General features: G+C 38.7%; 1 protein-coding gene and 1 long non-coding RNA gene across 7 annotated transcripts; both read right to left on the bottom strand.

The window, feature by feature from the left end:
* Positions 1 to 3,495: 3,495 nt before the first annotated feature.
* XIAP (X-linked inhibitor of apoptosis) lies at positions 3,496 to 20,817 on the bottom strand. 6 transcript variants are annotated; one of them, XM_054641180.2, is made up of 9 exons: positions 20,668 to 20,800; positions 19,918 to 19,988; positions 18,552 to 18,675; positions 11,725 to 12,627; positions 9,728 to 9,827; positions 8,582 to 8,660; positions 7,948 to 7,981; positions 6,658 to 6,882; positions 3,496 to 5,205 (listed from the first exon to the last, which is right to left on the bottom strand). In XM_054641180.2, the coding sequence occupies exons 4-9, from the start codon at positions 12,593 to 12,595 to the stop codon at positions 5,009 to 5,011; spliced, it is 1,506 nt and encodes a 501-aa protein (XP_054497155.2). In that variant the 5' UTR covers positions 12,596 to 12,627; positions 18,552 to 18,675; positions 19,918 to 19,988; positions 20,668 to 20,800; the 3' UTR covers positions 3,496 to 5,008. The 6 variants fall into 6 exon arrangements, with proteins under 6 accessions (XP_054497155.2, XP_054497157.2, XP_054497158.2 ...); XM_054641182.2 differs by lacking the exon at positions 18,552 to 18,675; XM_054641183.2 differs by lacking the exon at positions 19,918 to 19,988 and having other exon boundaries at positions 20,668 to 20,798.
* Positions 20,818 to 22,014: 1,197 nt separating this feature from the next.
* Positions 22,015 to 26,746, bottom strand: LOC143695227 (uncharacterized). The gene is made up of 2 exons (XR_013184305.1): positions 25,973 to 26,746; positions 22,015 to 24,522 (listed from the first exon to the last, which is right to left on the bottom strand). It is a non-coding gene; the product is annotated as an uncharacterized LOC143695227 (long non-coding RNA).
* Positions 26,747 to 26,825: the final 79 nt, after the last annotated feature.

The raw sequence follows: 26,825 nt of genomic DNA on the forward strand, positions 1-26,825 counted from the left end.
GTAACCTCACACGGGTCAGATATGCAGGACAGGGAGGTAAAGCCAGTCCTGGACTCAGAAGCTTCTCTCTGTAACACAAGAGTTAAAAGGAAGAGATGCTTGTGCTTGACACCCTCTTTGGAAAAGCTTGTATTCACAAGATTAACTATTTGGCTTAAGTGATGATTCTCATCATACACTGCAAAATTAAGTTACATAAGAGAAATTGTGTCAAGAGTTTTACAGCAAGATCTAACAATATAAAATCAAAAAGACCTAACATGAATAGATTTAAATGCTGTCTTGGTAATCTTTGAAGGTTATAATAATTCACTCTCCAAAATTTGAAGGTGACCATATGCACTTACAGTAGACCTGGCTGTTCAGCAATTATTGTAATGATTCTTCTAGACATTTTCACAGTGGGACTCTGTAAATGTGTTTTTCATTTTTTGAAAAAGCACCATTTTTCAATCTGAGAGAAAAACTAATTCCAGTATCTCTCCAATACATTTCCAGCATTTATTACTTATCAAGAAATTTATCTCAGCTAACACAATAACTATCCAGGCTATAAAACTGTAAATTAGTAATTATCTAAAGGCAACCAAATAGTTTTTGATCAGCTTTAAATATTATATACTCACAATATAATTAATACCATTTTGTCCCAGATTTTTCTTGGGGTTTTGTTTATCCAAATCATTCATAAATTAATATATCCCATCTTCTTTCCTGTTCTAGGAAAAAGCAAGTTTCTTTGGAAGTTAGTACAGAGTCATGTTCTCTGAGTTAACACTTAATACAGATTTTCATTACAGATTTACTGTAATGTTGTCACTATTGCTTAACAGGAATTCATGGTTAAGAAAAAATTGAAGATATAATCTGAATTTCAACACAGATTGTTTATCATCACAAGCCATTTTGCCTTCTCACAGAAAGCCACATTATAATTACAGCACATTAATTGCTGTACAGCAGCATCAGTAGAGCTCTTGAAGTGACATGACACAGTGACATGACACAGTGGCATTTGCCAAGATGAGAAGGTAATTTCAACAACCTGAATCAGTGTGAAGTCATGGCAGGAGCAGGGGGGAGGAAAGATTTCCTTGATCAAGTTTTCAAGCTACTCAGTAAAACTTAATGCATATAAACCACACAAAAAACTGGTAGGAGGGAGAGTATTCACTCATACCTCAGTTCATGAGGAATTAAAGTGCATGTGGGTAGACTGACCCTAAGGAGAAGGGGACCAGCATCCTTCACGAGCCACAAGGCCAATCCAGCTGCTCTGCACAAGACCAATAGGAGAAGGCTCAGAGGCTGCACTGGAAGCGCCTCTCCAGCCTTCTCTGGCACCTGGCCTTGCTGACAGGAGTCAGTCGTGCACAACACAGAGGGTAACAAAGAGCATCATGTAAAAACTCACTGTTCAGGTCCCCACTGCTGCAGGAAAACACTGCAAAAGCCAGAAAACCTCCAGCTCCTCCTTTGCTCTGTGAAGAGCTGACCTTCACACATCACTTGCACACCTTGTAAGGCAGATTCTCTTCCAAGCAGCTCCTGAAGAGCACAGCAGCAAAGGTCACTGCCCCTGGCAATGCTCCATCCTAGAGAACACCACTTCAGCTTGGTTTCACATCAACACCATATTCAAGTGCCTGCATTAACCTCCACCCAGTGATAATTCAATTCCAACCACCCATTGTATTTACATTTCTGTTAATTACAATAAAAACAAATAGAAAAGGTAACCTTAAAACCCATGCTGATTAACAACAGTACTTAAACTTTAACAAACTATTTGTCCTGTAGCTTCAGACTGCACATACAGCTAACAAAAAATTCCACTGAAGAACTGTGGTCAAAACTAAACTAACCAGACAATGTTAAGTGAATATTTAAAGACTCTAATTGAAAAAAAACCCCAAAAACAGAAACCAAAAAAAAACCCCCACCAATGAACCAACAACCAATCCCCAAGCTGTAATAATTTAAGAAGTTTTTATTGTATTATGAGTTTAAGATCGAGCCTCAAAACAAATTTTAAAAAAGTCCAGACAGCTCCAAGCTGTAGAGGCAGAAGCTGCTGCAATCAGCTGAGTGAGTCTGAGTGTTTCAGACCCCACATTTTAAGGCAGTGAGAAAAAGCTCCACACAAAACAAAAACATCGACTCTTTGGGTTTCCTTATTTTAGCCTTCTGTTTCTAAATTAGCCATGCACTTCCCGTGCTTTCTAAGCAACACTTCCAGGACCTTACTGAAAACCCTTGTAAATCTCCCATGTATCCAGAGTAGCAAGTAGTTCTGCTACTACAAGTAACATCAAAGATACTACACAGAAGCCACTAGAAGTTACTGAATACGGATACTTGAACATATTGCACAGTTCCCAGGAAACTCAAAAAAATCAGCTTCCAGGGCATCTGTGCTAACCTCCTTTTCAAAGCCCCTGTGCTTCCACTCCATTCATTTGCATCCTTCATTTCTGTCTCTTTAAACACTCACCCCAGTATTAGAGGCCATGGAATTTCTTCTGTTTCTTTAAGATACTAAAAATCAGAATAAATTGAAAAAAAGTCTTCCTAATTCAAGCTGTCAGAATTTGATGACTATGCTAATTATTTTTTCACATTTAGTCTGAATAGAACTCTGATTATCGTTTTTTCAAAAAAAGCCCTAAACCTACAGAGTTCGTCATTTTTATTTTGACATCTCACTAAAAGGCTTTTAATCCTTTAATGTCCCTAAGTGATTACAATTTGAATTGCTATATAGCTGTATCTTTGATAATATTAATGAAAAAGTTGCAGTAAGGGATATGTATCTAAAAATATAAACCTTTTAAAAGTTAACAAGCTCTACCATGAAGCAATCCTGCAATGTAGGACAATGTGTTTGCTCTCCATTGCAGTGTAGAAGGTTGTGTGTGTGACCTACTTCCCAGCTTTTCTCAGACAATTTACATACTACATTTACACCCCAAATCACCTCCTAGCTGAGATTGAGTTTTGCAACAGTTTAAGCTAAATTTGGTCCAGCTCTTTCTCAGACAGGACTTTGAGCTCCCTGCCAGGTTCTGCAGCCTGTGGGTTGGATGCAGCTGATCCAGCCTCTCTCACATGACTCAGGTCAAGCTTAGGTAACCAACCATCTGCTTCAACAAGTCAGCAGCACAGGGGTGCAGCCTTAACCAAACAAGCTATTTCTGGCAAGCTACAGCAGCTCAAGGCTAACAAACCCCCAATTCCCTTGATATGGACAGAAGACCCTCCCTGTAGGGAAGAATGGCAGCTAGGAACAAGGCTGTCAGGATTGCCAGTCCATAGCTGTCCCAAAAAATCCCTGTATGCATGAATTATCTGAAACGTTAAACTCCTCACAAAGGCACAGAAAGGCAAAATAAAACTGAATTCTTCATGAATTTCTAGTCATCATCTATTCCCAAGACCAAATTCAACCATAAAAAATAGCAAAATTAATGTTAGATTCATAATTAACAAACTGTAATCTATACAAACAATAGATTTTATTTTCTCTCAGATTAAAATATATTCATTATCCTTAATAACACTCAGGTTAAATTAATAAGTTTAATTACAAAACAAAAAACAACAGAAAGCAGCCTTCTGGTTTTTTTTAATGTGAGACTCAAATACACTGATCAAGGAACATCTGGGTTGCACTTTATTTTAAATATTCATACCATTAAGCAGCAGAGATTTGAAAAATAGAAAAAGTAGATAATATATTTCTGTGTATTTAAAACTTTAATAATATGAAAAACTATGTTCTGTATATTCTATATTCTAAACCTTAGTGTGTAGAACTCAAAAATATATACACAGAATGTATCAATAGTTCCACAAAATAAGGAAGTGACATAATCAAGCAGTGATCATAAAACAGCTGTACTTAAATACAAAGCTGTGATACTTTCAAAATCAGAAATGGAGGATCAGTCCAGCAAGAAATAATTTAAATACTTTAAGGTGGCTCTCATTAGAATAGTTCTTAACTTTTAAATTTAAGTGCTGCAAACTGACATGAACAAAAATGAAAGATTTCTAATACTGCTAGGGAATTTTAAAAAAGCATTTTCTAGGAGATAAAGTTTAATCTTCTTCTACGAAAATATAAGTTATGAAGCAAAGTATTAGCAGATAAATCAGTTAGGATGACACTGTGTTACAAAAAAACCAAACAAGAAAAATGTCAAACTAAACATCTTTTTGTGTAAAGGGCAAATTTAAAATGAGCCTCCTCTCGCAAAGGGCACAGGGTACATAAAATCTCCTTAATTTCTTGTGTTTCCTTTTAATCAATAAAATTAATGTACATTTTATATAAAGATGGAACTTTGTGAAAAACAGACGTCTAAAACCAGCTGACTGAAGACAATTTATACATCTGAACCAGAAAAATAGAATAGGGAGATGGGAATTAAATTGAAACAGACAAACCTAAAATGTAGCAGAAGTAACCATAAAGTTACAGCAGCAGGTTTATGTGTATTGTCTGAATTATGTTACAACCAAAGTTACAGGAAAAAAAAGACTATTTTCAATCCTGCATAATATTTTTAAGAAGCTAAAATCTCAGGTATAATATACAGGTATACAATTATATTTTTAATTAACTTATTTACAAATTTTATATAGGGACAGGCTCTTTGTACAAATTCTATTTGCACAAACTTCAGTCATACAGAGTCCTACCAAAGTGAAGCAAAGCAATGATCACATAAATAAAGGTTTACATTACTTGGGCTTTCCCATATCAGGTCTATGAACTGAAATTACAAAATATACATATTTGCCTTTTATACATATTGATTTTTACATACAAAAAATTCACTTAAGGAAAATAAGTTGTAAAGTGTTAAAATGTGTAGTTTGACAGCAGAAAATCTAAGTCCTGCCATATGGTTACAGTCTGGAATTAACTGCATTTTTTTCCATTATGTTACACGTTTTTAAAGTAATAAAACAGGAAACATTTGCATCCATAGTGCTGTGTATTTCACGAATACAGAAAAATTTCCTGTATTTTCATAATATCTTTACGACACAGAGGGCATTCATTAAGCAATTGAGCACATTCCTTACAGGCAACTAGGTGACCACAGGGAATGAAGACAACAGATACATCCTTATCCATACAGATTTTACAGAGCTTTTCTTCCTGCAAACGTCTTAACTTCTCTTCAGTACTGAGGTCTAAGGAAAATAGACACATAAAAACAAGTTAACATACTTACTACCATTGAATCTTTTTTTTTTTTTTTTTTTGTTCTCTTTACACACAAGGACAAGGTGTTGATCATATGATTTACAGGTCACACCCTTAAAAAGAACCAAGAAGAACTACAAGACAGGAATCCTAGCTGCAACATGGAATCCTCTTTTTTTATTTCCCCTTTTATCCCATTACATCTCCCAGGCCAATGCAAGCAGGGAGCACATCTATCTGTATTGGTAAGAGCTTGAAATACCTATAGAATTTAGGATATGCATATTTCAATCAGGAACCATTCTTTTCACAGACCTCTCTCTGACAAAATTTCCCCAAAATTTGAGCAGAAGGTGAAAGAAAGGCTCATTGCTACTGGTTAAGTCATTTGGATTTTATTTCTTTTTCTGAGTTTTCCCAATGAGAAAATGAGGATTTGACTTCCTTCCCTGTCCCCATTTTCAAAATGCCCATACTTCAAAAAGCTTAAAATCTGTAACACAGAAAGAGTCAATCTGGCACTGTACATGAGCTCTTGATTATTCCAATATGCCCCATTTGAAAATACAAAATTCAGACACCTTCCCCTGCCACTTGGGGGAAGCTCTGCACAGCCAACCACCAAAATAAGGTAATAAGGTCCAGTTGCACTGCAAGCTCCTCTTCCCCCATAATGCCCTGTTAAAAATCTTATTAAAAAGAGTGGGTTGGTAAGATCTCAGCTTATCATGCCAACCAGATGGTCCTTGCCCTCCCTATGAATTAACCCATAGGCTTGTCTTAAATTACAGGTCTCCTGAATCAGAACTCCTGCATTTGGTCTATCTGGAGAGTGCACCACAAGGGCTTTCTGAGCATGACTTGCATGTCCCAGCAAAGGTGGAACATAAATAACTGAATAGAAACACCATTTAGATGCACACTTGTTCTTATTGGCCAAGAACAAAAATACTTCTACCCCAAGCAAAATGATATACTGTAAATAAATGCTCCCCCTCTGTGACCTTTTCACATTGAATACACCAAATACAGCAGCCTGTCCCTGGGTCTATTTCACTTTGCCACATCTATAGTTCATCTTATAACTATATTCTTGCTTTTATTTTTAAATATTATTGTCACAACAACTTTGGCTTTTTTTAGCACACACAACCTTTACCAGAAGCACACTAGTCTGTCACTGTTACACACCTGTGAGATACCAATACTACTTATTTTAGAGATGATATTTATAAATGCTGCTACACTCAAATATTTCAACACTCCGTTTGTTCAGGTTTTGTTGGTTTTTTTTTTTTAATGTCCCAAACCAAATGTCTCTAAATTTAATTTACAATACTGTAAATTTATCATAGGTAAGACTGGGATCAGAGGGTAGAATAAACAGATAACATTAAAAAATATTTCACAGACTAAAGAACTGATATGAAAGTACACACAGAGGTTTTGTAACTGAATAAGCTCATCTTGCTCAACTGGGATTTCATTTGGTTCTTCATCCCTTGTATTTTCTTTTTGAGCACTTAAGTCTGCTACCAGATCCTCAACAGATGTGTGACTTTCTCCAGTCATCTGCAATCTCTTTTCCATGGTGTTCCTAATCTCAGACAAACTGAAACCCATGGCTATGGCACTTTGTACCAAAGGATTCTGTAAGAGACCATCTAAAACAAGAAATTAAAAACAAAACAAAAACGCTTTAAGAACGATGAATCTGATTATCTGACAGCATTGACTACAGTACTCTAAGACACATATTTGCAAACAAATATGTAATCAAAGGAACCATATTTCCAATTTGAGAATTTTGCTAATTGTAAAGACAGCAGATTTGAGGTTTTTTCCTATCCTAGCTTTCCCAGTCTCCCCTCATCTATTTATATTATAGAAATCCTCCTAAATTTGCTATTAAAATCAACTACTTCAAAATAAATAACATGTCTTATATAACTACCATCACAAATTTTGTAGCTGAATGTTAATGACACTCATCCAAAAAGGCACAATGGATAAGTCACATTACATCAATTTTAAATCAGTTCAGAGAAGGAAAAAATCCTCATACATGTGTTGAGAGAAACCAATAAATAATTTGAATTTATAAAACCAAAACACAGCACCAGCAACAAGCAAGCAGGTCTATCCATGGCAAGACACAACATCAATTTGAGAAACCACTTGTTGGGCCTTCCCCTTCCTTTTACTTATCAACATTGTTCAAATAGCAAAACTTTTGAATTTTTAATTTTTAAAAACAAAAACTTTTTTTTTTAAAAAAAGGTTCCTTTGTTTTAACTCTCATAAATGAGCAGTATGGGAGAGATTTCTAAGCAGGTTTTGTGTAGCCACTCTTACTATCAATAGCTCCCATTCCCTGGGATAAAGCTGCTTGACTGGCCTCCTCCTACCCTTTTGACTGTTTTGTCTTTTTATTGCTTGGTATTTGTGAAAAGCATTGCAGGAATGTGTAATTCTGGAAGACATAATAAACTACTTCAGCTTGCTCAGCTTCCTGGTCCTTGCCACTGGACAGACCAACTCTTCCTGCCCTTGAAGAAGGGCTGTTTCTGGTCAGTATTTAGTATTTATCCCACAGCACTACTAATTCCATACTTGATGCACACTCATTAAGTGTGTGCTCTAAGACTTAAAATTAAGCATTCCTGTCACTATACATTCAAATATGGATATTCCAAAACAGGGGGAAGCCATTTGTTTTAAACAGATACCTTTAGGAATTATTGTCCTTTCAGCAGCTTCAGTCTAAAAGTGAAATATAAAGAAACAAAATTACAATTCTGGAGAAAGTAGAAGGAAATACATACAGTTACAAAACTAAAAAATAGCTATTTGATCTCAAGTTATTTTAGTGACTAAAACTATTTCATCTGCTCTGAACAACATGATCAGTATTTTGTTATAATTTTAACCCATCTCTGCAATAACCATATGTACACAATTCTTCGTCTACAAAAGAATTCTAAAACATTATCAGTTTTACATTTTAGTGACTGTACACAAGTTTAACAATGTTCTACCAACAAGAAAAGAAAATGTATCTGCTATTATTCATCATTAACCTTAGGCTCCCAGGCTATAAAACAAATGGCACCTGTTCAGTATCCAATATCCAACGTTCCCAAGGTGCCCTGGCTGTGATCCATAACCCAGGCTAGGGAGAACTGGGAGATGGCTACACTCTGATTGACAGAGCCAAAACACACTGCCATTCTTTCACTTCCTGCCAATCAAAGTGGCAGCAGGTGGATTAAATGATAGGCATGTAATTAAAAGGTAACTTCATATAAAAATCATGTTTATTTTTTCTATTTTAACAAAACTATTAATAAGCAAGAAACTTACTGTTGAATCCCTACATCCATCTTTTAAGTGAACGTTATTTATAAATTCTATCCCCTTTTCATTCCTCACAAATCTGCACCTAAAAATAAGAATATTTAGATTTAATAGAGCTGCATTAGCAACAAAAATTTGTTACATAACTATGGAAGCTTTGACAAATTTCCTACATCATACAGATTGCCTGCTTTTAAAATCTCTAAATGTTTAGTCAACCTCTGTGATGTCACTGTAATATTTCTAAGAACACTTAAACACTTAAGCAATACTCATCTTTCCCACATTTTTGGTGAAAAAGAAAGCTTAAGAGTTGTTGGCCGTGACAGCTCATGACGGATTTCTAAACGTAAAGGCTCACTCAAATGAAAAACAAACATGATGTGAAAAAGCTGCTTCTTTTAGTCTTTCACAATCCAAGCAAGCAGTCACTGGTGAAACAGGTGCCTTCCATGCTTTTTTTCATTATTTTCCAGCCAGCCTTAGCCACTGGGCAGAGCTCTTCCCTAGCAGAAGATTTAGGGAATGCCGTAACTCCTTGACAAGAGTTCTCCAGCTCCAGCAGTTACTTCACCTTCAGGAACAGAGAGCTGCTGTCAGACTGAACCCTGCCACTGAGGCTGATGTGCAAAACCTCAAAACAGATTTTAGACAATATTGGCAGTCTTTCTAAAAACTACTTCTGCTGCTGCTACTACTACTATTACTACTACTACTATTACTACTGTCTGAAATCTTTAATCCTTTCAAATTAGAGAGAACTATATTCTATATTCCATGCCACTAACCCACTGCTTCAGGTTTGTTTGCTCTGTGGCAGATGTTTAGTCATTTTGTATCTTGTATAAGTTACAAACTTTTACATATACAAAGCTATTAAAATAACCATTACAATGTAGCACTTTGATAACAAGCAAAACCCCTCAGATACATATTGACAAAACCACACAATTCTTGCTGACAAAGCAAACATCAGTTAAATCCAGACACATATCTTCCCTTTAATACTGCTACAAATAAGACAAAATTATTTGCGTAAATCTAAACAGTATTAAACCATAATCAACCTTCTCAAGCCTTTATTAGTGTGCTCTGTCATTAAAGTGCAATATACTGTAAATAAGACTCAGACACACACAGGGGACACCTTACCCAGGAAACCATTTGGCATGTTGATCCCAAGGGTCTTCATTTTCCTTCCATTCTTGCAATCCTCCACCACAATGGAAACACACAACATGATCACCATTACCTGAGGAAACACACAAAAATAAAGTTGCATACGTTGTGCAGGCATAATACCAAGTTTTCAACTACAATGTTACGTTAAGAAAAGAAGTATTTCTTTTACTGATTTACAATTTCAATTGAAAATAACTCCATTTTAACAGAGGACAACACACATGAGTTGAAACAAATGTTCAGGGGAGAACTGAGCTTACAGAAACACAAAGTAAGAGAAGCAAATTTCCTGAATTTTATTTTAGTAAGTAATTATACAGATAAAAAAACAAAAGCTGAAAATAATCTGTTATCATGGAGTTCAATCCAATGGCAAACAAGGTCTGAAGATGTCTGCCACAAAGAATGAGAGATGTTTACATGGCTTTTTGTGGTCCTCTATTTCCCATTAAGATCAACAGGCCCTAACCAGCAATAGCAAAACCAGCTGAGGAGAACTGCATCTTCTCTGTTCTAGCACTGTGCCTACTGTGATCCAAGACTGCCCCAGAAACTGCTTAAATATTGTTTTTATTGAATGAGGACAACACACATGATGTGAAACAAATGTTCAGGGGAGAACTGAGCTTAAAGAAACACAAAATAAGAGAAGCAAATTTCCTGAATTTTATTTTAGTAAGTAATTATAAAAAAACAAAAGCTGAAAATAATCTAGATTATTTTCACTTTATAATAAATAATTTATTATTATTTATTATATGAATGAGAGGAGGTATGGATAGTGTTTCCACAGAGAGTTAAATTCTTCTCAGGCCACAGGGAACAGTTTTCACAGAAGTCACCTGAAGAGCCATCAGTCTGATAAGCTGGTAGCCAGTTAGTGCAACTCCACCATACAGATCTTTTGGTACTTTCATGAACCCAAGGAGAAATCAATAAAATAGTTCCAGTGGGTACAAATATTGCCCATTTATAACCTACACAGGAATATAGCAAAGATTTTATTTATGGCCACAAGTAAAATAAACAGAATCATACCACAAAGTTCTGAGACCTACTAAGAGAGAGGTCAAGTAGGATGAGAGCAAGAAATTACCCCAGCTAATCCCCTTTTCCTTGTGACTGAGTCAGAGCAACACTTTGCCCTTGTACAGTATCTCTCAGTGTGGAATTTCAAAGGGCTTTAACGGTACTGGGCAATTCCATCTAATTTAGAAACCAATGCACAGAGAGGGTGTCTTATCCAAATCAAACACTACATGTCAAAGAGTAAAAGCTCTTCTACTGGTACCACTGTCTTCATAAAGTAGGCACTAGTGCTATTTGCTGGGTTTGGGTGTCCACATGCCATGATAATGCAAACTCCTGTTAACTAAAATGGCACAACCACCTGGATTCTGGATTGTCTTGTTCACAGGCTTTTGTACAGACCACAGGCCCATTCCTTACACCCAAGGTCTGGAGGACAGCACTTTGTTTCTTAAAAATTATTAACTCAAATAATTGTCATTGTGAAAGACATATTATAAAGGTTTTAACAGGCAAAAAACCATACTTGGTTGTTTTACTGCTAATAAATATATGATCGAGTCCACACTTTGCTAGTAAACACACTTGATACAATGTATGCAATTTTACATAAGAACTGTAAAAAGTAGATAAAAGAGTAAAGAGATTCTGGCAAATTGTTTTGTTGGACAATGCCCTTTTCTGACCCACAGATGGGGCAACTGAGAGGCATTTTAAAAACTTTTATTCCATTTTCAGTCTCATGAGAAGGGTGAGACAATACAGATGTTATAATTCATGCTATCACAATCAAAAGCCAGCTATTTCTTCTTTACAAACCTATTTCCCACATTGTTCCATATAAAAATTTTTAAAACTGGGGTTTTTTCCATAACAAGACACTTCCTCACATACAATTTCTTTGTAAAAGGTATTAGTCATTTCAAGGTCTGGCTTACCTGTGCTATAGAACCCAGCTTCTGCAAGTTGCTCCTTGTCAACAGGATATATCCAAGATAAAAATGTTTGTAAACGTTTTCCATATTTTGCCATAGAGGGATTCCTTGGGTGCTGTGCATTGTTCAGACCACTTATACCAAGGTCAGAAGAAATAGAAATAGATTCACTTGAAACATTTCCTACATCCCGGCCCAGGACAAAAAGGCATTTGGGAAAATGCCTCCTGTGTTCTGACCAAGCCCTGTCACCAGGTTCCCAGTTCTTCAATTTTCCACCACAACAAAAACATGCCACTTGGTCACCAACACCTGTATAATAAAATCCAGCATTAGCTAATTCCTGTGGTGTCAGCTGGCCATTGAGGGGCCAGTTGTGAAAAGACTTTAATCTTGTTTCTTCACTGCACATAGCAGGATTTTTAGGATACAAACTATCTGACATATCCACAACCTGCCTAGTTCTCAAAAGGTAATCTGCCTCCACATCAGAGTCATCCAGAGCACACGGGAGGGCTGAATTGCTGGTACCATTTTCAGTTCTATTCTGGTAGTTCTGGGTAACAGGATCCATGTCACTTTCCAGAAAAGCAGATTCAGTAATAAACTTGCAGTTGGGGGCAAGCTGTTTGTGTCTCTCAGCTGGAGAATCCCCAGGCACCCATCCTTCAACAGTTGTATGGCAACTGAAGCACTTCACTTTGTCACCTTCTCCAGTATAAACAAAGCCAGCTTGGGCTAGAGCCAGCACAGAAACCGGACAGTGCTGTGGAAATCCCACAAAAGTTCCCCGTCGCTCCCGTTCCTGTGCCCATTCCTGGGCCCCGTTGGTGTCCGCAGAGGCTCCCGAGCTCTGGGGGACATTACACATCATCTCTTCACAGGCAGGGCTCCCCTGCAGGGCTCCTAAACAAAGAATAGATGTTTGAATTTCCCAGACAGGAGGATGGATCATACCCATATACAACCCTGGAAAATGGCTACAATCAATTACCATCCTTTATGTATTAAAATAACAACTCCTCCTCTTCTCCCCCATTTCACCCTTGCCTGCATTACCTGCCACACAGAGGCAAACACCAAGGTATTAAAACCAAAATAACAAAAAGTTTGTAAAGAAAAGCAGAAAGATCAAGATGTCTTAGAGGCCTTTAAACATTTACCTGGAGAACACACAGGTTTATAGCTTCAAAAGTATGTTCTATTTCTTAAGAAAGATTGCAAGAATGAAATCAACAAAATACTAATAAAAGTTCTGGCCAAAATCATGCCAAAAGGCTTCTGAACCTGAAATACAAAGTTACTAAATTTAAAATACTGATCTGAGCTAGACCATAGTTGCAAGATTTTAGAGCTCAATTCTCAAACACAACTATATATTAACCTCATATGAAGGCCATCACATCCCTGCCCATTACAGGTGGGCAGACACTGGTGAAACAGTAATCAAAAAGAAAAAAGCTTTTTTACTTTTCTTATATTGCAAAGACACACCTCAATTTATATTTTAGCAAAGTATCTTGTGAAATTAACTATCAGATATTTCACTGACCAAAGTGCTGGGCATTGCTGTAAAGATCAGTGTGTTGGGGCTACCCAGCACCAGTGCTCATGTCCAGCATTCTGCTTCCACTTTTCCACACGCTGCCTACACCCTCTAGAGAAACTCCTGGGCCTCTGCCATCACCCCAGCTTTTCCTCCCTTCCCTCCCTGAAGGAATGTCATTCTTCTTAGCACTTGTCACACATTCCTAACCCTGCCTATACTTTTCCAGGGTGAGTACCAACTACCAGTTCTGCCTCATGTCCCTTTTGTGCCAGAAGGCTGCTCAGAGCACTTGGACAAGCCCCATCTTTGCTGAGGATGAAACAAAGCAACTTGGCTACAGCAGGTCTTGTGCAAGAACCACAAATTGACCGAGTCATCACCTTCATCCCAACATGGATGAAGTCAAAGCACAGTAAACATTCATCTCTTGTCCTGACAAGTGCAGTGATACTATTAACTTAAAAAGTCTTGGCTATTGCTGATACACATCTTAAAGTGGTAAATTAAATTATGAGACTGCCCAAATAAACTTCATAGAACAAAGCACTAATAGTTCAGCAATTAGCAAAAGAAAGGCATGTAAGGAAGAACAGAGTATGTACTTAACTGAACAAGGGTTCTTCTCTATTTTCTGTAAGAATCCTGAAATACCTGAAATATATCTATTTCCAGTCTGTATAAGGTAGGCCAGCACACAAAAATACAGCTTCCTCCAAACCTGCATTAATACTGATTATACGTTCTGGAACGTCCATGCAGATGTCACAATGATTACTTCTATAACACCACATTTAGCTTCTACAAAACCTTTTTTAGGTTTCAAAAAGGGGAGGAGGAAATTAAAATGCCTATGTATTGCAGGATTGCTGCATCCTCTGCCAAGATGACAAAGATAATTAGGCTATGAGCAGGTGAAGAAAACGTGACATCAGACACCTGGCATGGCTGCTTCATATAATCATGGATCCACAACTGAGCACCAGCCTCAGTTCCTTCTGTCTGTCAGTTCATGACTAATGTAATAACACTACAAATTATACTGTGGCTTTCTGTTTTAGCAAATTCAAAAATAGCATCTGAATAAATTGCACTGACTGACCTACAAATCTGACCTATATGCTTGTTTCGACTTTGAAGGGTAAAGAAACCCAAACCAGGAATTATATTTAGTAATATGAAAGGTGCCATAAAACATGTGTTTTTATATACATACATCTATTGAAAACAATTGTTTTTTTAAAATAAAATCTTAAAAGCTTTTATGTTTATTGTTAATGTTTATTTCCTTATAAAACCTTACTTTAAAGCCTCTAGAACTGTTCCTGTAAAGATCTCAAGTGACCTTAAGCATCTATCACTACTACACTGCATTCATGAAAGAATTGGTATTACTCAAAACCAGTGAGCTGCACAGTAATTTCCTTATCTATGTGCCTGAAAGACTTTCTACAAGAACACAAACAAAACCTACCTCACATCCTTCAAAGACTCCTTCTCAAACTGTCCATTGAAAAAACCAAAACAAATGTATACGGTTTTTGCTGTATGAATAGCAGTATACCTCTATTTCTATTGTATGTATATAGAAACGAGTTCTGAAACAGTGAAAAAAAATCTTCCTACTTAATTTTTTTACATTTTGGTTTTTTATTTTATGTACGTTAGTTTTTTCTACAATGCCATGAATACTTCAAAAATCCTTCTGTTAACATGGTGAATAAAAAAGAAATTATGCCCTCCCCATGGTGATAATGAAAATATTTGCCACATTTGGATTCTCTGGAGTCAGTCCTCACAATCAAAACAGTATGAAAAGCATGTACCAAGAGAGCAATAAGTACTGACACAGAAGGTACAATCACAACAGATCAATTCTTTAATATGAACTAGCTGCTTTTTCAAATTATATCAACCACATAATTTAATCATGATCACTTGGAGCAGAAAGGTTCAAGTATCATTCTAAAAGCCTCATCTAACTCCTGCAATGACAGAAGCAGGGCCAGTCCCTCCCAGGGAGAGGCAAGGTTTGACAATGCTCCAGCCACACCATGAAGCCTTCCCTTCAACAGCCCTTGAAACATGGCTGGTTTACATTTCACTGTAGTTTTATCTATGAGAAACATCTTTATCAAGCATTGAGGCAAATTCCTTACCTGTGTAACTACTGTTTTATATACAACATTAGTACTACCTTAAATAAAGTATCATGTTCAATTATTTTTATTTCAAACAACCTTTAAAAGCAACAACTCAAAGTGTAAAATTACAGCTAGCTTAGGAAAACTACTTCTGCACATGTTTTTTAGCAGCTGCATAACTCCAGTTAGTTGGAATAATGATCTAGAACAATATCTGGCACCATAACAGCACTCAGACAGATATTAACTGTAGCAGAAAAATGAGTGAGGGTAATTTTTTTAATAGTTTACAGCTAAGAAACATAAACTCACAAAAACCTGCCACCTAAGATGGGCACACAAGACTTTACAATATATACCAGTAGCCAACCTGAGGTCAGAGTATACTCCATGCATACTGAAGTTAATGAAGCCATTTTGCATAGGTCTTAATCAACCACATGTGAATTAAAGGTAGAAGCTCCAGAAATGTTAAAGATCATCTTCACTTATAAAAGCTAGATATTTCAACTATTATTGAAGCATTATATATATTTTTATACTTGAGTAAACAAGTCAATTTTAGCCTGAAGGGCTTCCAGAAGCTAAGCCAAGCTTAATCCTGATTTTACACATCTGAAGGCTATTTGCCACAAGACACTTTCAACCTGAATTAGCAATCTATATAGCCTACTGATTATGTTTCAGAAGAAAAAGTACAGACAAAAATATATAGCAAAAATGTTAACTTATTCAAAATGCAAAATTGTACATTGTGGATCTGCAAAACAAACATGTTTAATTCAGCTTTAAAAATATTAAGAGGTATTGATTTTATGCAAAAAATACAACATGATCATATTACCTAGATTTGAAAAGCTTCAAAGGAAATGTACAAAACTCACTTTTCCCTTTTAAGTATATTTCACTAGATGTGATTATTTCCATCCTAACCCCAAACTAGACTGGCATTACAAGGAGTTATTTTTAATTCATTTACATGACTAGCACGGCAGCAACCTCCAAGTCAGAAATCTCCTTGCACAGCCTCATGTTCCTGACCAAAGGGTACATGCTAGTATTTACTGTTGGCTGAATTTTGAAATGTGAGTAGTGCACCGAGTAAATATCAAACAGAACATACTGTACCAGCTGACACACAGATTATGCATATGTCACTTCAATGAACTTCAATTTCTGCTTGCTCAGCTGCAATTAGATCAAGGAAGGTGCATGCTGCTAACTGAACACCTACTTATAAAGATTAAAATTACCACAAACATGATATATTTAAACAGTTTAAAAATTTCAGGGTATTTATATAATTATCAAGAGCCATTTAAAAAAAAGTTCTGTTTAGATATTTTTGATTTATTTTAGAAAGAGGGTGTGTATCTACAGAATGCCTCCTGACTCAATGCCAAAGCTTACATAACCCTATCAGCTCAGCTTTATTTGTCTGTTCTTCCAACAGGTCCTGCTTAGCCTCCCATCAGGGTTTGTCATCACAGGAAATCAGTCAGCTGCTCAAGGTTCTAGTAGGCTATTATATCCTCCTAATTTTTGACTTAAGTCACAAAGACTTTCATGCTCTCCCTGTCTTCAAAATGTACATAACCAGGCCAACAGGAACATACTATTCTGAGAGCTATTTACACACTGTGATTTTCTTCATGAAGAAGTCCTACGGGTATGGAATAGAGAAATAAACAAAAAAGATGACTTCATGGCTGCTAAGGGCGGAGAAAGAAAATCCTTTTGGAGAACTTCCAAGTTAAATGTCATCAGAACTTTAGCTGTATGTATGAGAGGGAAGGAGTAAATACCAGCTTCTATAGGAAAAACTGGCATGCTCTAGCCCAAGTAAGATACTGCTCTTGTGGCTAAGAAACAAAAAAAACCCCACTGAGTCAACAGGGGTTATTAAAAAGAACAACCATCAGTAAAAAATGCCTATTAGAATCTGCAGTGCCCTGAGATGCACCTTTCCTGATGAGCTGAGCTACGGCTTTTAGTGCTACATCCTTGTTTCACAAATAATTCAAACTTCTAGTTGAAGAAAACCATGGAAAAAGAGGGCGTTTTTCATCAGGGAGATATTATGATAAGAAACAGCAACATGATTCATGCCACAGCAGAACTGCTGAATCTCCTGGATTCTAAGGCAAAGCTGGAGAAGCACCGGGCAGGCACCTCCGGCCTCAGCCTCTGGCGAGGGCGCTCCCTGCCCCGCCCGAGCCGCCACCCGCAGCAGCCGCGCTGCGCTCATGGCTCAGACACGGAGCTGCTCTGGGGGAGAACAGCACCCCGATACTCACTAGCACTGGGGGACAACAGCACCCTGATATTCACTAGCACTGGGGGAGAACAGCACCCAGATACTCACTAGCACTGGGGGACAACAGCACCCCGATACTCACTAGCACTGGGGGACAACAGCACCCTGATACTCACTAGCACTGGGGGACAACAGCACCCTGATACTCAGCTGTACTGAGAGAGAACAGCACCCCGATACTCACTAGCACTGGGGGAGAACAGCACCCCGATACCTTCTGGGGTCACAGCAGGAATGCTGCGCTATTAGAATAGGAAGAATCTCCATATATACATATACATACATCCATATATAAACTGTATTTATACACACACAGCCCTCATCGTCTTGTAAACTTGGAAATCTCTCTTGGATTATCCATTATATTTTACTTTTATCCATTATATTTTACTTTTAACTTTGACTTCTAAGGAACACATTCTGGGGAACTAATTCTAATATTTTACCCAAAACAAAATATGAAAGTTGTTCCTGTTGAAAATACTCTGCTTGCCTTTTTATTTAATAAGAAACTCTTCAAATCATGAAAGGGAAGGGCAATAATCTGCAAGACACGTGCAGCTTCATTTTCCATTTGATACGATAGCAGTGACACTCAGTTCAAGCTTTGCAGCATGCCTTCTTCATCTTAACAGCCTTTCAGGCTTCACGCACAGCTATATTTTTCATGTTTAAAAATCTTGTGGTTTCTTGAGCTTGACTTTAAATCATCATGCTCAGAATATCTTGGATTAGAACTCTGTAAAAAAGACCCCATGCTATGAAAAATAAAAGCAGCAAAGGACTGGACACTGTTAAGCAAAACAATACAAAAGGTACTCACAACAGTTTTCCCTAAGGAATTAGTATCCAATCAGACCAAGTATATTAATGGACTAATCAAAGCAGATACTGATTTCATTGCTCTTTTCCACCAATCTTTAGAACAAAGTCCAATATTTACATTCCTGTTGGTAGAAAAAAAAAAAGAGGTTAGAAACCTCTTTCACATAACCTTCAGCATTGTTTGTGAAGCCACAACTTCAAAGCTATGCCCAAAAAAACCATTTTAAAATTCTGTCCCTTGGACAAGTAATCCAAATTAAAACAATCTAAAGCTGAAAGAGTCTGAGGTCAGGGAAACTCTGAAATGTTGTTAGATGTTTTACCAAAACTAGTAAGGGACATAAATTGGGGATACTCCTTAACATCCAAAGAACAAAACAAAATCCTGTAATTAAAAACTAGAGGGCAGCAAAAAGGAGAAAAAATGTAAAGCAGACAGTTAAATCCCATGATCCAGACTTCTCTCTCCTAGGAAATTCTGTGTTTGATTATAAACTGGATTTCTGGAACTCTTCAGCTCCCTGCAGCTGTAGCACCTATCTTGGGAGGACAGCAACAGAGAGAAGTCCTATCACAGGTACACACTGGCAGAAATGAAATCCATTTTCATACTTCTAAAACTGAGATATGAACACACATTTCCTTACTTTTCTGATAACAAATGCAAGTCTGTTTCATATCAGTGGGAGCAGTCAAAAAAACCCACACCAACCATCCTCATCAGCATTCTTTTATTTTTGCTGCTGACTGCAAAGGGCAAGGTCAGAGGAGATGCAGAACAATCATTAACTTATTCCTTTGCCCTTCTTGGCCCTTGCTGTAGGTGCCAAGCTTTTCATAACAGGAAGTACTTGGGATTCTTTAAAGGACCTCAAAGAAAACTGCAAACCAGTCAAGTAGATAGCAAAAGGAAGCAATTAAAAAAATTAAAAATATCCAGATAAAAGCTTAACCAGCCAATTCATCACACAAAAACTTGCTTTCTTAGAGACAATACTTCACTGTTCTCTGTTACATGAGTGATTTACTTCAATGAGTAATTACGTAAATCTGTATCCTACTGCTCTTTGTCCAGGTATTAGATTAAAAAAAGGCATTTGACAAAAAAGTAAAAGAGGTTTTTTCCTGCAGTTGGTTGCTTTTCCTTCAAAATTGGTCTACTGTAAGATCTTGTAGTTTCTAGATGTTCATTTAGGAAACTAAATTCTCCCAGTTAGCTACATGAAGTATTTGCATTAAAATTGCAATTTAAGAATGTAGCAGTAAAGGGATAATGAAAGTAGTGCTGCAAACACGTCTGCATGTTGCAGTAGGTACAGATTAAAAACAGTGCAAAAATTACCCAAACCAAAATGCATACTTACACCCATTTATAGGGCTTTCAGCAGGAAGACAGAAGCATCAGACAAGTACTACAGAAGCAGAAATACACTTACTGTTAAAGAGAAATATATAAGCATATAATCAAAGACATTGTGCAAAAGAGAACTGCTTGAACTTAAATTACCACTGAAAAAAAATTACTTTGAATGAACTTGTCCCTCTAGAATTCTTTATAACTGCTGTAATAGAACAAAACTGCATTTTTATTACAAGAAGCAGTTCTAGAAAGTGATCTGCCGAATAAAAATTAAAATAATAAAAGAGTGGGGAAGGAGAGATAATATTCAAATATGTCAAAAGAACCACAGAGACCACAGAAGCGCTTATTAGCATAGAACATTTTTCATCCACTTTTGCCAAGAGCAGCACTGAAGGTTCGAGCCGGGGCAGGCTCGGGACGGGGTCTGGGCTCCGCCGGGGCAGCCCCGGCCCGGCCCGGCCCGGCCGCTCCGGCGGGCGGCGGCGCGCCCGTCCCCATGGCAACGCTTCACCGGCCGGGACCTCCCGCCCGCGCCGGCAGCGCCCGGGGGCAGCGGCGGCCGCACCGGCCCTCGGCATCCCCGGCACCGCCGTGAGAGCAGAACCGAGGGACCGAGCCCCCCGCTCCACGCGGAGAGCCCCGCCGAACCGCCCGAAGTAGAGAAAGCCCCCATCGCGGGCAGCCAGGGAGGCCGGCCCGCCTCCGGGTCCCACCGCCGCCGCCCCGGTCCCGCCGCTGCCGCGGCACTCACCGAACGCATCCCATCCTGTCTGGTCCGGTCCCCGGCACCGGAGCCGCTCTCGGCAGCGCTGTCATCAGAAGATGGCGGCTCCCGGCAGGCTCAGCGCCTGGGATGGAGCAGCGCCCCCTGCCGGGCCGGTGGGGGCACGGCGGGCGGGCTCCCGCCGGCGGAGGGCGGCGCGTGGCGGCAGCGGGAGGGAGTGCAGAGCGGCGCCTCAGCCCGCGGCCCCTCAGCGCGGCGGCCTCTCAACACCGCTCCGCGTTCCCCTCAGCCCCCGCAGCCCCTTCGGGCCCCACTGCCCCGCTTCTCATTCCACTCAGCCGCCACAACCCCCTCAGTTTCCTCGGCCCCACTCCTCAGCTCCTTCCGTTTGTCCGTCCGTTGAGTGCCTCACTTCCCAGCGCTCCCGGCTCCGTGCCGGCCTCGCCTCTCCTCCCTCAGCGCCTCCAGCAGCCCTTTCATGTCACACCAGCTTCTCCAAATGCTCATCCCAGCGCTCTCCTTGCTCTCACCTCTTGTCCCCGCAGAATTACAGATTGTTGTGATTTAAATCTGTTAAACCATAATTTTTTTGAGACTTGAATTTTCCAAATCAGACAGAAACCTTAGGCTATTTTCTTTGGTAGCTGTAGCCAAAAATAATCTAATTATTCTCATGGCTAAGACTAAGGTGGTCCTGAACATTAAAATGTCGCTTTAACCTTTTTCTGGTTTTTAAAATCTCAGGGTGAGCTCATTGCTGACCCAGCACATTTAACATAGCCAGGGTACTTGGCTGTATGTTGGGGACCTGCTATCCTCAGGAAAACCCAGCGACTTGGAATAATATTCTCAAACTTTTTTGGTTTTCCCCTCGTGCATGTCAACAGTAGGAACTCACTTTTTGCAGACCATATATCCCCAAAGACTTGTGGCAGATAGTGTGGACAATTCCAGGAGAAGCAGTGTAATCATACAATGTATTAGAGTGTTTGCAGATTCCAGGGCTTACACTGAAAGCCCTTTTGAGTAAGGATTGCTTTTCACTTTGTTTTCCAGCACCTACTGAGACCACAGTTTGATTCAAAGCCTGTAGTTATTACAAGTAACTATGGTATAAGGTAAGCAATGAAAGAGTGACAAACTCACTTTGATTGATCAGAAAAAACATGTAATGATTATTCAGTAATCAAAAACAATACTTAATAACTTAGGATGCAATTCCACATACCACTTGCTCTTTTTTCAGAAAAGAATGACCTGCAATCTAGAACATAATATTTAGTGATGCAGCACAGTGCTGATGCTGAGCCTATAAGAAATAAAGAGCTCTATTGCAGTACTGAGTCACATCCATCTAAACTTATTCCACATCTGTCCAAAGCCAAGATTATTTATTTAAGAATCTCTGGCACAATAAGAGGTTTGCACCTTAACACTACAATGTGAACATGAATATTTAATCCCCTAAGTCCTTGTCATACCACATCATTAATACATTCATTAGCAGTGATTTTCACAAAGGGCCTTGCTCTGTTGAGGTTTGATATTTGTCCAAATGAAGCAGATTGTTTTCAGAGGTCACAAAGTGGTTTTGCAAGTACCCCTTTTCAGGTTTTGATGTCTAAATCAAGAACTATGGTAAAAATTTAAATTGAAAAGCTCTCACCCCTGCAGGAGCTTGGATTAGATTGCCTCCCGAAAACCTTTCCATCAAAAAATATGAGATAAAAGAACTGAAAAAATCAGATCATACCAAAAGTACAGTCTCTTTGAAATTTTCTTTACACAATCGTGCTAAAATTTTCAATCAGTTACAACCTGTTTGAGTCAGATAAACATAAACTGGACTTAGCACACAGTTCTTTGACACAAACTGTTTAGCCAACAATGGGTCAAGAGTCACAGAGGTTCATACGGGAAGCTGTGTTTGTTGCCATAATCCCTAAGAAATTAATGTAATTTATTTCCTACTCATCTAATTGACTTATCAAATGGACCATTAGTACCAAATTAATGAATGGAGTGAAAAAAGCTATGCAATCCAGAGCTGGGATTTCAGAAGTGCAGCAAAGAAGAAAATCAAATATGGAAAAATCACGAAATGGCGACTTGACAAGGAACATTTTCTTGTGAATATGACAATAGAAAATTGAGTAACTGATAAGTAACAGATGTCTGAAAGCTGTCTTTTCCCTTGAATTATATCCAGTGCTTTCAGTACCATTGGATGAAGTGATTCAGTCATTTGATAGGAAAGCCATGCATTTCTATGCTGGTCCACAGAAAATCAAATCTAATTCTCTCTTCCAAAACAGTACAACATTCTTTTTCTTTATCCACAGCATTTACTATTACAGCACATTCTTTCTTTCTTTTTGTTGCAGGCAGGTGATAAACGTCATTCCTGTTACATTTTCATGAAAGCAGTGGAAGAGTGTGAAGGGAAGTTTGAGAAAAATAGAGGCATAATTACAGTACAGAAACAGGAAAAGCTGAAAAAAACTGATGAGCCTTTTCAACTTCAGCAATGAAATCTTATGCAGCACAAACATTCCTATAACTCCCAAATCCATTGTTGTCAGACAATGCAATAAATTACCTTCTCATTAAAACTAAAACATCAAATAATGGCAACAGTACTGAACTTGATAATAACTTTTCCCTGTGGGAAAGTTACATCTAAACATGCAAAAACTGAATCTTCTTTTAATGACAGTATGCTGCTGCTGCTGAAACTACTTCGAAGTTCACTTCAGGGTGATGTAAAATCAGAGACAGACTGTTTACATTCTTTCACAATCCACTGAGCTAAGATAAATGCCAAATGAAGAGGAAAATGCAACTAGTGATTTATCTTAGTTCTGTTTGAACTGATTAATGCAAGAAATAATTATCTAGAACTGGGACTTTGGACTTAGCAAGCATGTGACATATGACTACATGCATGGTTTTCTATTCATAATTCCTTATGCTGGAATATTAGTTCTGGCACATAGGTACTATGTAAGTCTGATATAATATGTAGAAAAATGGCAAGCTCAAGGCAATGCTTGCCTATTCCCTGCATGTTTCCATATGTATGCCCTGACAGGAGAAAAGAGAGAGAGAGGAGCAAAGAGGAATGCTGTGGTTAACAAACATGTCCTTTTAACTGATCACTTTGTTCATTAATTATCCCCACATCCTGTTGATGGTGTCTGAGTTCTTCTATATGTGGGCAACTCAACATGACCATCCAAATCTTAGCAGAGTAAGTTTATTAAATGTTTTATATTGCTGTAGAAACTTAAAAAATATATTCTTCACATGTCAAAGGCAGATGTATTTAATTAAGGATCCTCCAACCTTGAACTCACACAAACTATCAGAAAGAGATGCAGCAGCAGAACAGAGAGCAATGGACAGAGAGCAGATAATAAAGTTGTGCCTTGCCACATGAATTCCATGGAACTGGCTAATACAGAGGAAATGAGCTGTTGGATGTTTTATTTCTTTTGCTTTTGTACATTTCCAGCTCTCCCAATGGATGTCTGTAGCATTTATTTAGAAAACCAAGAATAAATACATTTTTATAAGATCCAATTACCGCTGATATTTTTCTAGCTATGTATTTGCTGGATAATGTACTACATCCTTGAAAACCTTGTATTCACTGTTCACTTAAATAACTTCCTGCTGCTATCCAGCTGTTACCATAGTGGTGACACAGGCATTTCCTTTAATGCAGCTGGGACAAAGCCTTCAGAGTACTTCTTTATTCAGGCAGGAAGCACAGTAGGTGACTTAAGACTGTGCTGTGACATATCCTGCCTTTGCAGGCATCATTCTTCCTTCTTTTCAAAATTTGATTTTATTCCATTATTTAGAAAGGTAAATGTCAACCTGTAGAAATAACAGAAAGAAACACAAAATTGTCGTGGCTTTTAACAAGGTTCTCTGTCTCGTTTATACAAATCTTAGGATGCCCAGAATGCTTTTTCTAGCACACAAAAGCCTCATGAAAAGATGAAGAATAAACTATAAAGGCTGTTATAGAGCTAAAATATAAGTCTTATTTCTTAACCTATGAATTCCTCACAATTCAACTAACATCAGGTGGTACTGAGAAACTAATTTCACTATATAAAGATGTCCACCACAAAAGCAAGGATTAGTCAAAACTAAGTATGATTTTATAGCCTGGAACAAAGACTACTCTGGGTCAAAAATATATTAATCTGAGGAGGAATTGCTACATACTTATTTTAAAAATATTTTGCTTTGCCTACATTACTTCATTAAAATGCATGACTGTCTATGTTTTAGAGCTTATATGTCATATACATAATTAATATTAATTAACTAGAGTATATTTTATATAAATTCTACCACTAAATGTTTTGCATAGTACCATAGAAATACTGTGGATTCTTCTCAGAGTAGATTTTAAAACTGATTCTGTCACATATCTTTCTACATTGCATGTACTATTTTTTATTTTCAGCCTGTCCCAGTCCCTTACTAATATACTTCAAGAAAGAAGTGGTTTAGATTCCTTAAGTAAACTTGGCATTTAACCTGTTGGTCCTGCAATGACTTGATGGCTTTATTCTACTGCATTTCTCCATGACTGTCTCTTCCTCTTGATCATGAAGGCAAAATCTCCCATTTTTACATTCAGACCTTATGTAGCTATTCCTACATACATCCTTGCACCTAATATATTTTGCTAGATTCTTGTTTTCTGTTTCTGTGTCTGTTAGGCTTATATTCTAAATAGACTTATTGCATTTGCTTATAACACCCCCTCATGTTATTCCTCAGGCCTGCAATTCTGTGCCTCTTATCATCCACACATGTTTTAAATATATTTATTGAATTTTTATTTTTAAAATAACCTATCATAAATAAATTAGGCATTCGTAAACTGAGTGTATCTTCTATCACACTGCATATGGTATCCTGGAATGTGGTCTGTATCTAATTAAAAATGTAAGTATGAGAAGCAGAGACTCTGCCTCCTTTACTACTTGTGTTAGTGCAGAGTTTAGGGGCTGTAAGGGATCCCCTTGAAGAAGGTGTTGCTCATAGGGCCCAAAAACAGCAGCATCCTGCACAACATACAGCTTGTGGGAACTGGCTGAGAATGATCATTGAAACAAACACTATTCCCTCTCTCAGGCAGAGTTATGCAGATTTGCCGAAAGGCCAGAATTTCTGAACAGAGCTATTTAGCGAGGGGAAAGCTTTACACCAAAGGCTGGCAAGGTGATTCACTTCAGCGTGGAGAACAGAGCGCAAGGCAGCGAGCACAGCAGGGCTGGTACCGAGCACAGGGGCACTGAGGCCTCACCTTGAGATTTCATTTCAATTTCCCCGTTTTCTGAAGTTCCATCGTATTTGTGAAACAATTTACAATACTAGAGGAGTAGAGGAGGAAGCATGCACAAGACTGAGAAGACTGAGACTTGAGAGGAAAGAGAAATGTCTGAAAAGACTAAAAACATGTGCTGCCCAACGAAATAGAGTATTTTAACCTAATATCCCAATTAGCAACTGAAGGGAACACAGAACAGCTTGCGGAAACTTAATGGGTACAAGGGATATGTAATAAAATAGGCACAGGCATGAGGGGTGACACGCGGAATACGGCATCCATACAACTGTTTGGCCTAAGTGCTTGTATCGGAACGACCATTTACACGTGTCACAGCAAGTTTTATGCAAGACCTTTTTTAGCCGCTTATTCAAACGCTTTACCGTTCTGTCCACGGTACTCGGGGCTGGCGGCGCCCCACGCACGCGCGCAAGACTCGGCGACCGGAACGCACATGCGCACACGCGCCCCGCTGTACTAACGCACACGCCACACGCGGGGCGCCCCGCCCCACGCCTCTGGCGCGCACACCGCGGCTCCAACGCGCGCGCACACGCGCACACACACACACACCGCCACCGCAGGGCTCTAAGGCCCGCGCGCGCGGACACACCCACACAGCCACACGGCTCTAACGCGCGTGCACGCGCACACGCACACCGCCACACGGCTCTAACGCGCGTGCACGCGCACACACACCACCACACCGCTCTGACACGCACGGCACCCTACGCCCCCGGGACTTCACTGCGCACGCGTGGAAGGCGCCGCGCCCCGCCCCGCCCCTCCCCGCTGTTGTAACGCACACGCGCGGCCGTGGCACCGCCCC

This window comes from Agelaius phoeniceus, chromosome 14 (assembly GCF_051311805.1).
Source record: "Agelaius phoeniceus isolate bAgePho1 chromosome 14, bAgePho1.hap1, whole genome shotgun sequence".
In the NCBI taxonomy this organism is placed as follows: domain Eukaryota; kingdom Metazoa; phylum Chordata; class Aves; order Passeriformes; family Icteridae; genus Agelaius; species Agelaius phoeniceus.

Coding starts and splice junctions, on each gene's coding strand:
- XIAP (XM_077186060.1), bottom strand. CDS start 12,682: ATGGGTATGATCCATCCTCCTGTCTGGGAAATTCAAACATCTATTCTT. Junction 8,661..9,727: donor CATGCCAAATGGTTTCCTGG/GTAAGGTGTCCC, acceptor TCTTATTTTTAG/GTGCAGATTTGTGAGGAATG. Junction 7,982..8,581: donor ATGGATGTAGGGATTCAACA/GTAAGTTTCTTG, acceptor TTTCACTTTTAG/ACTGAAGCTGCTGAAAGGAC.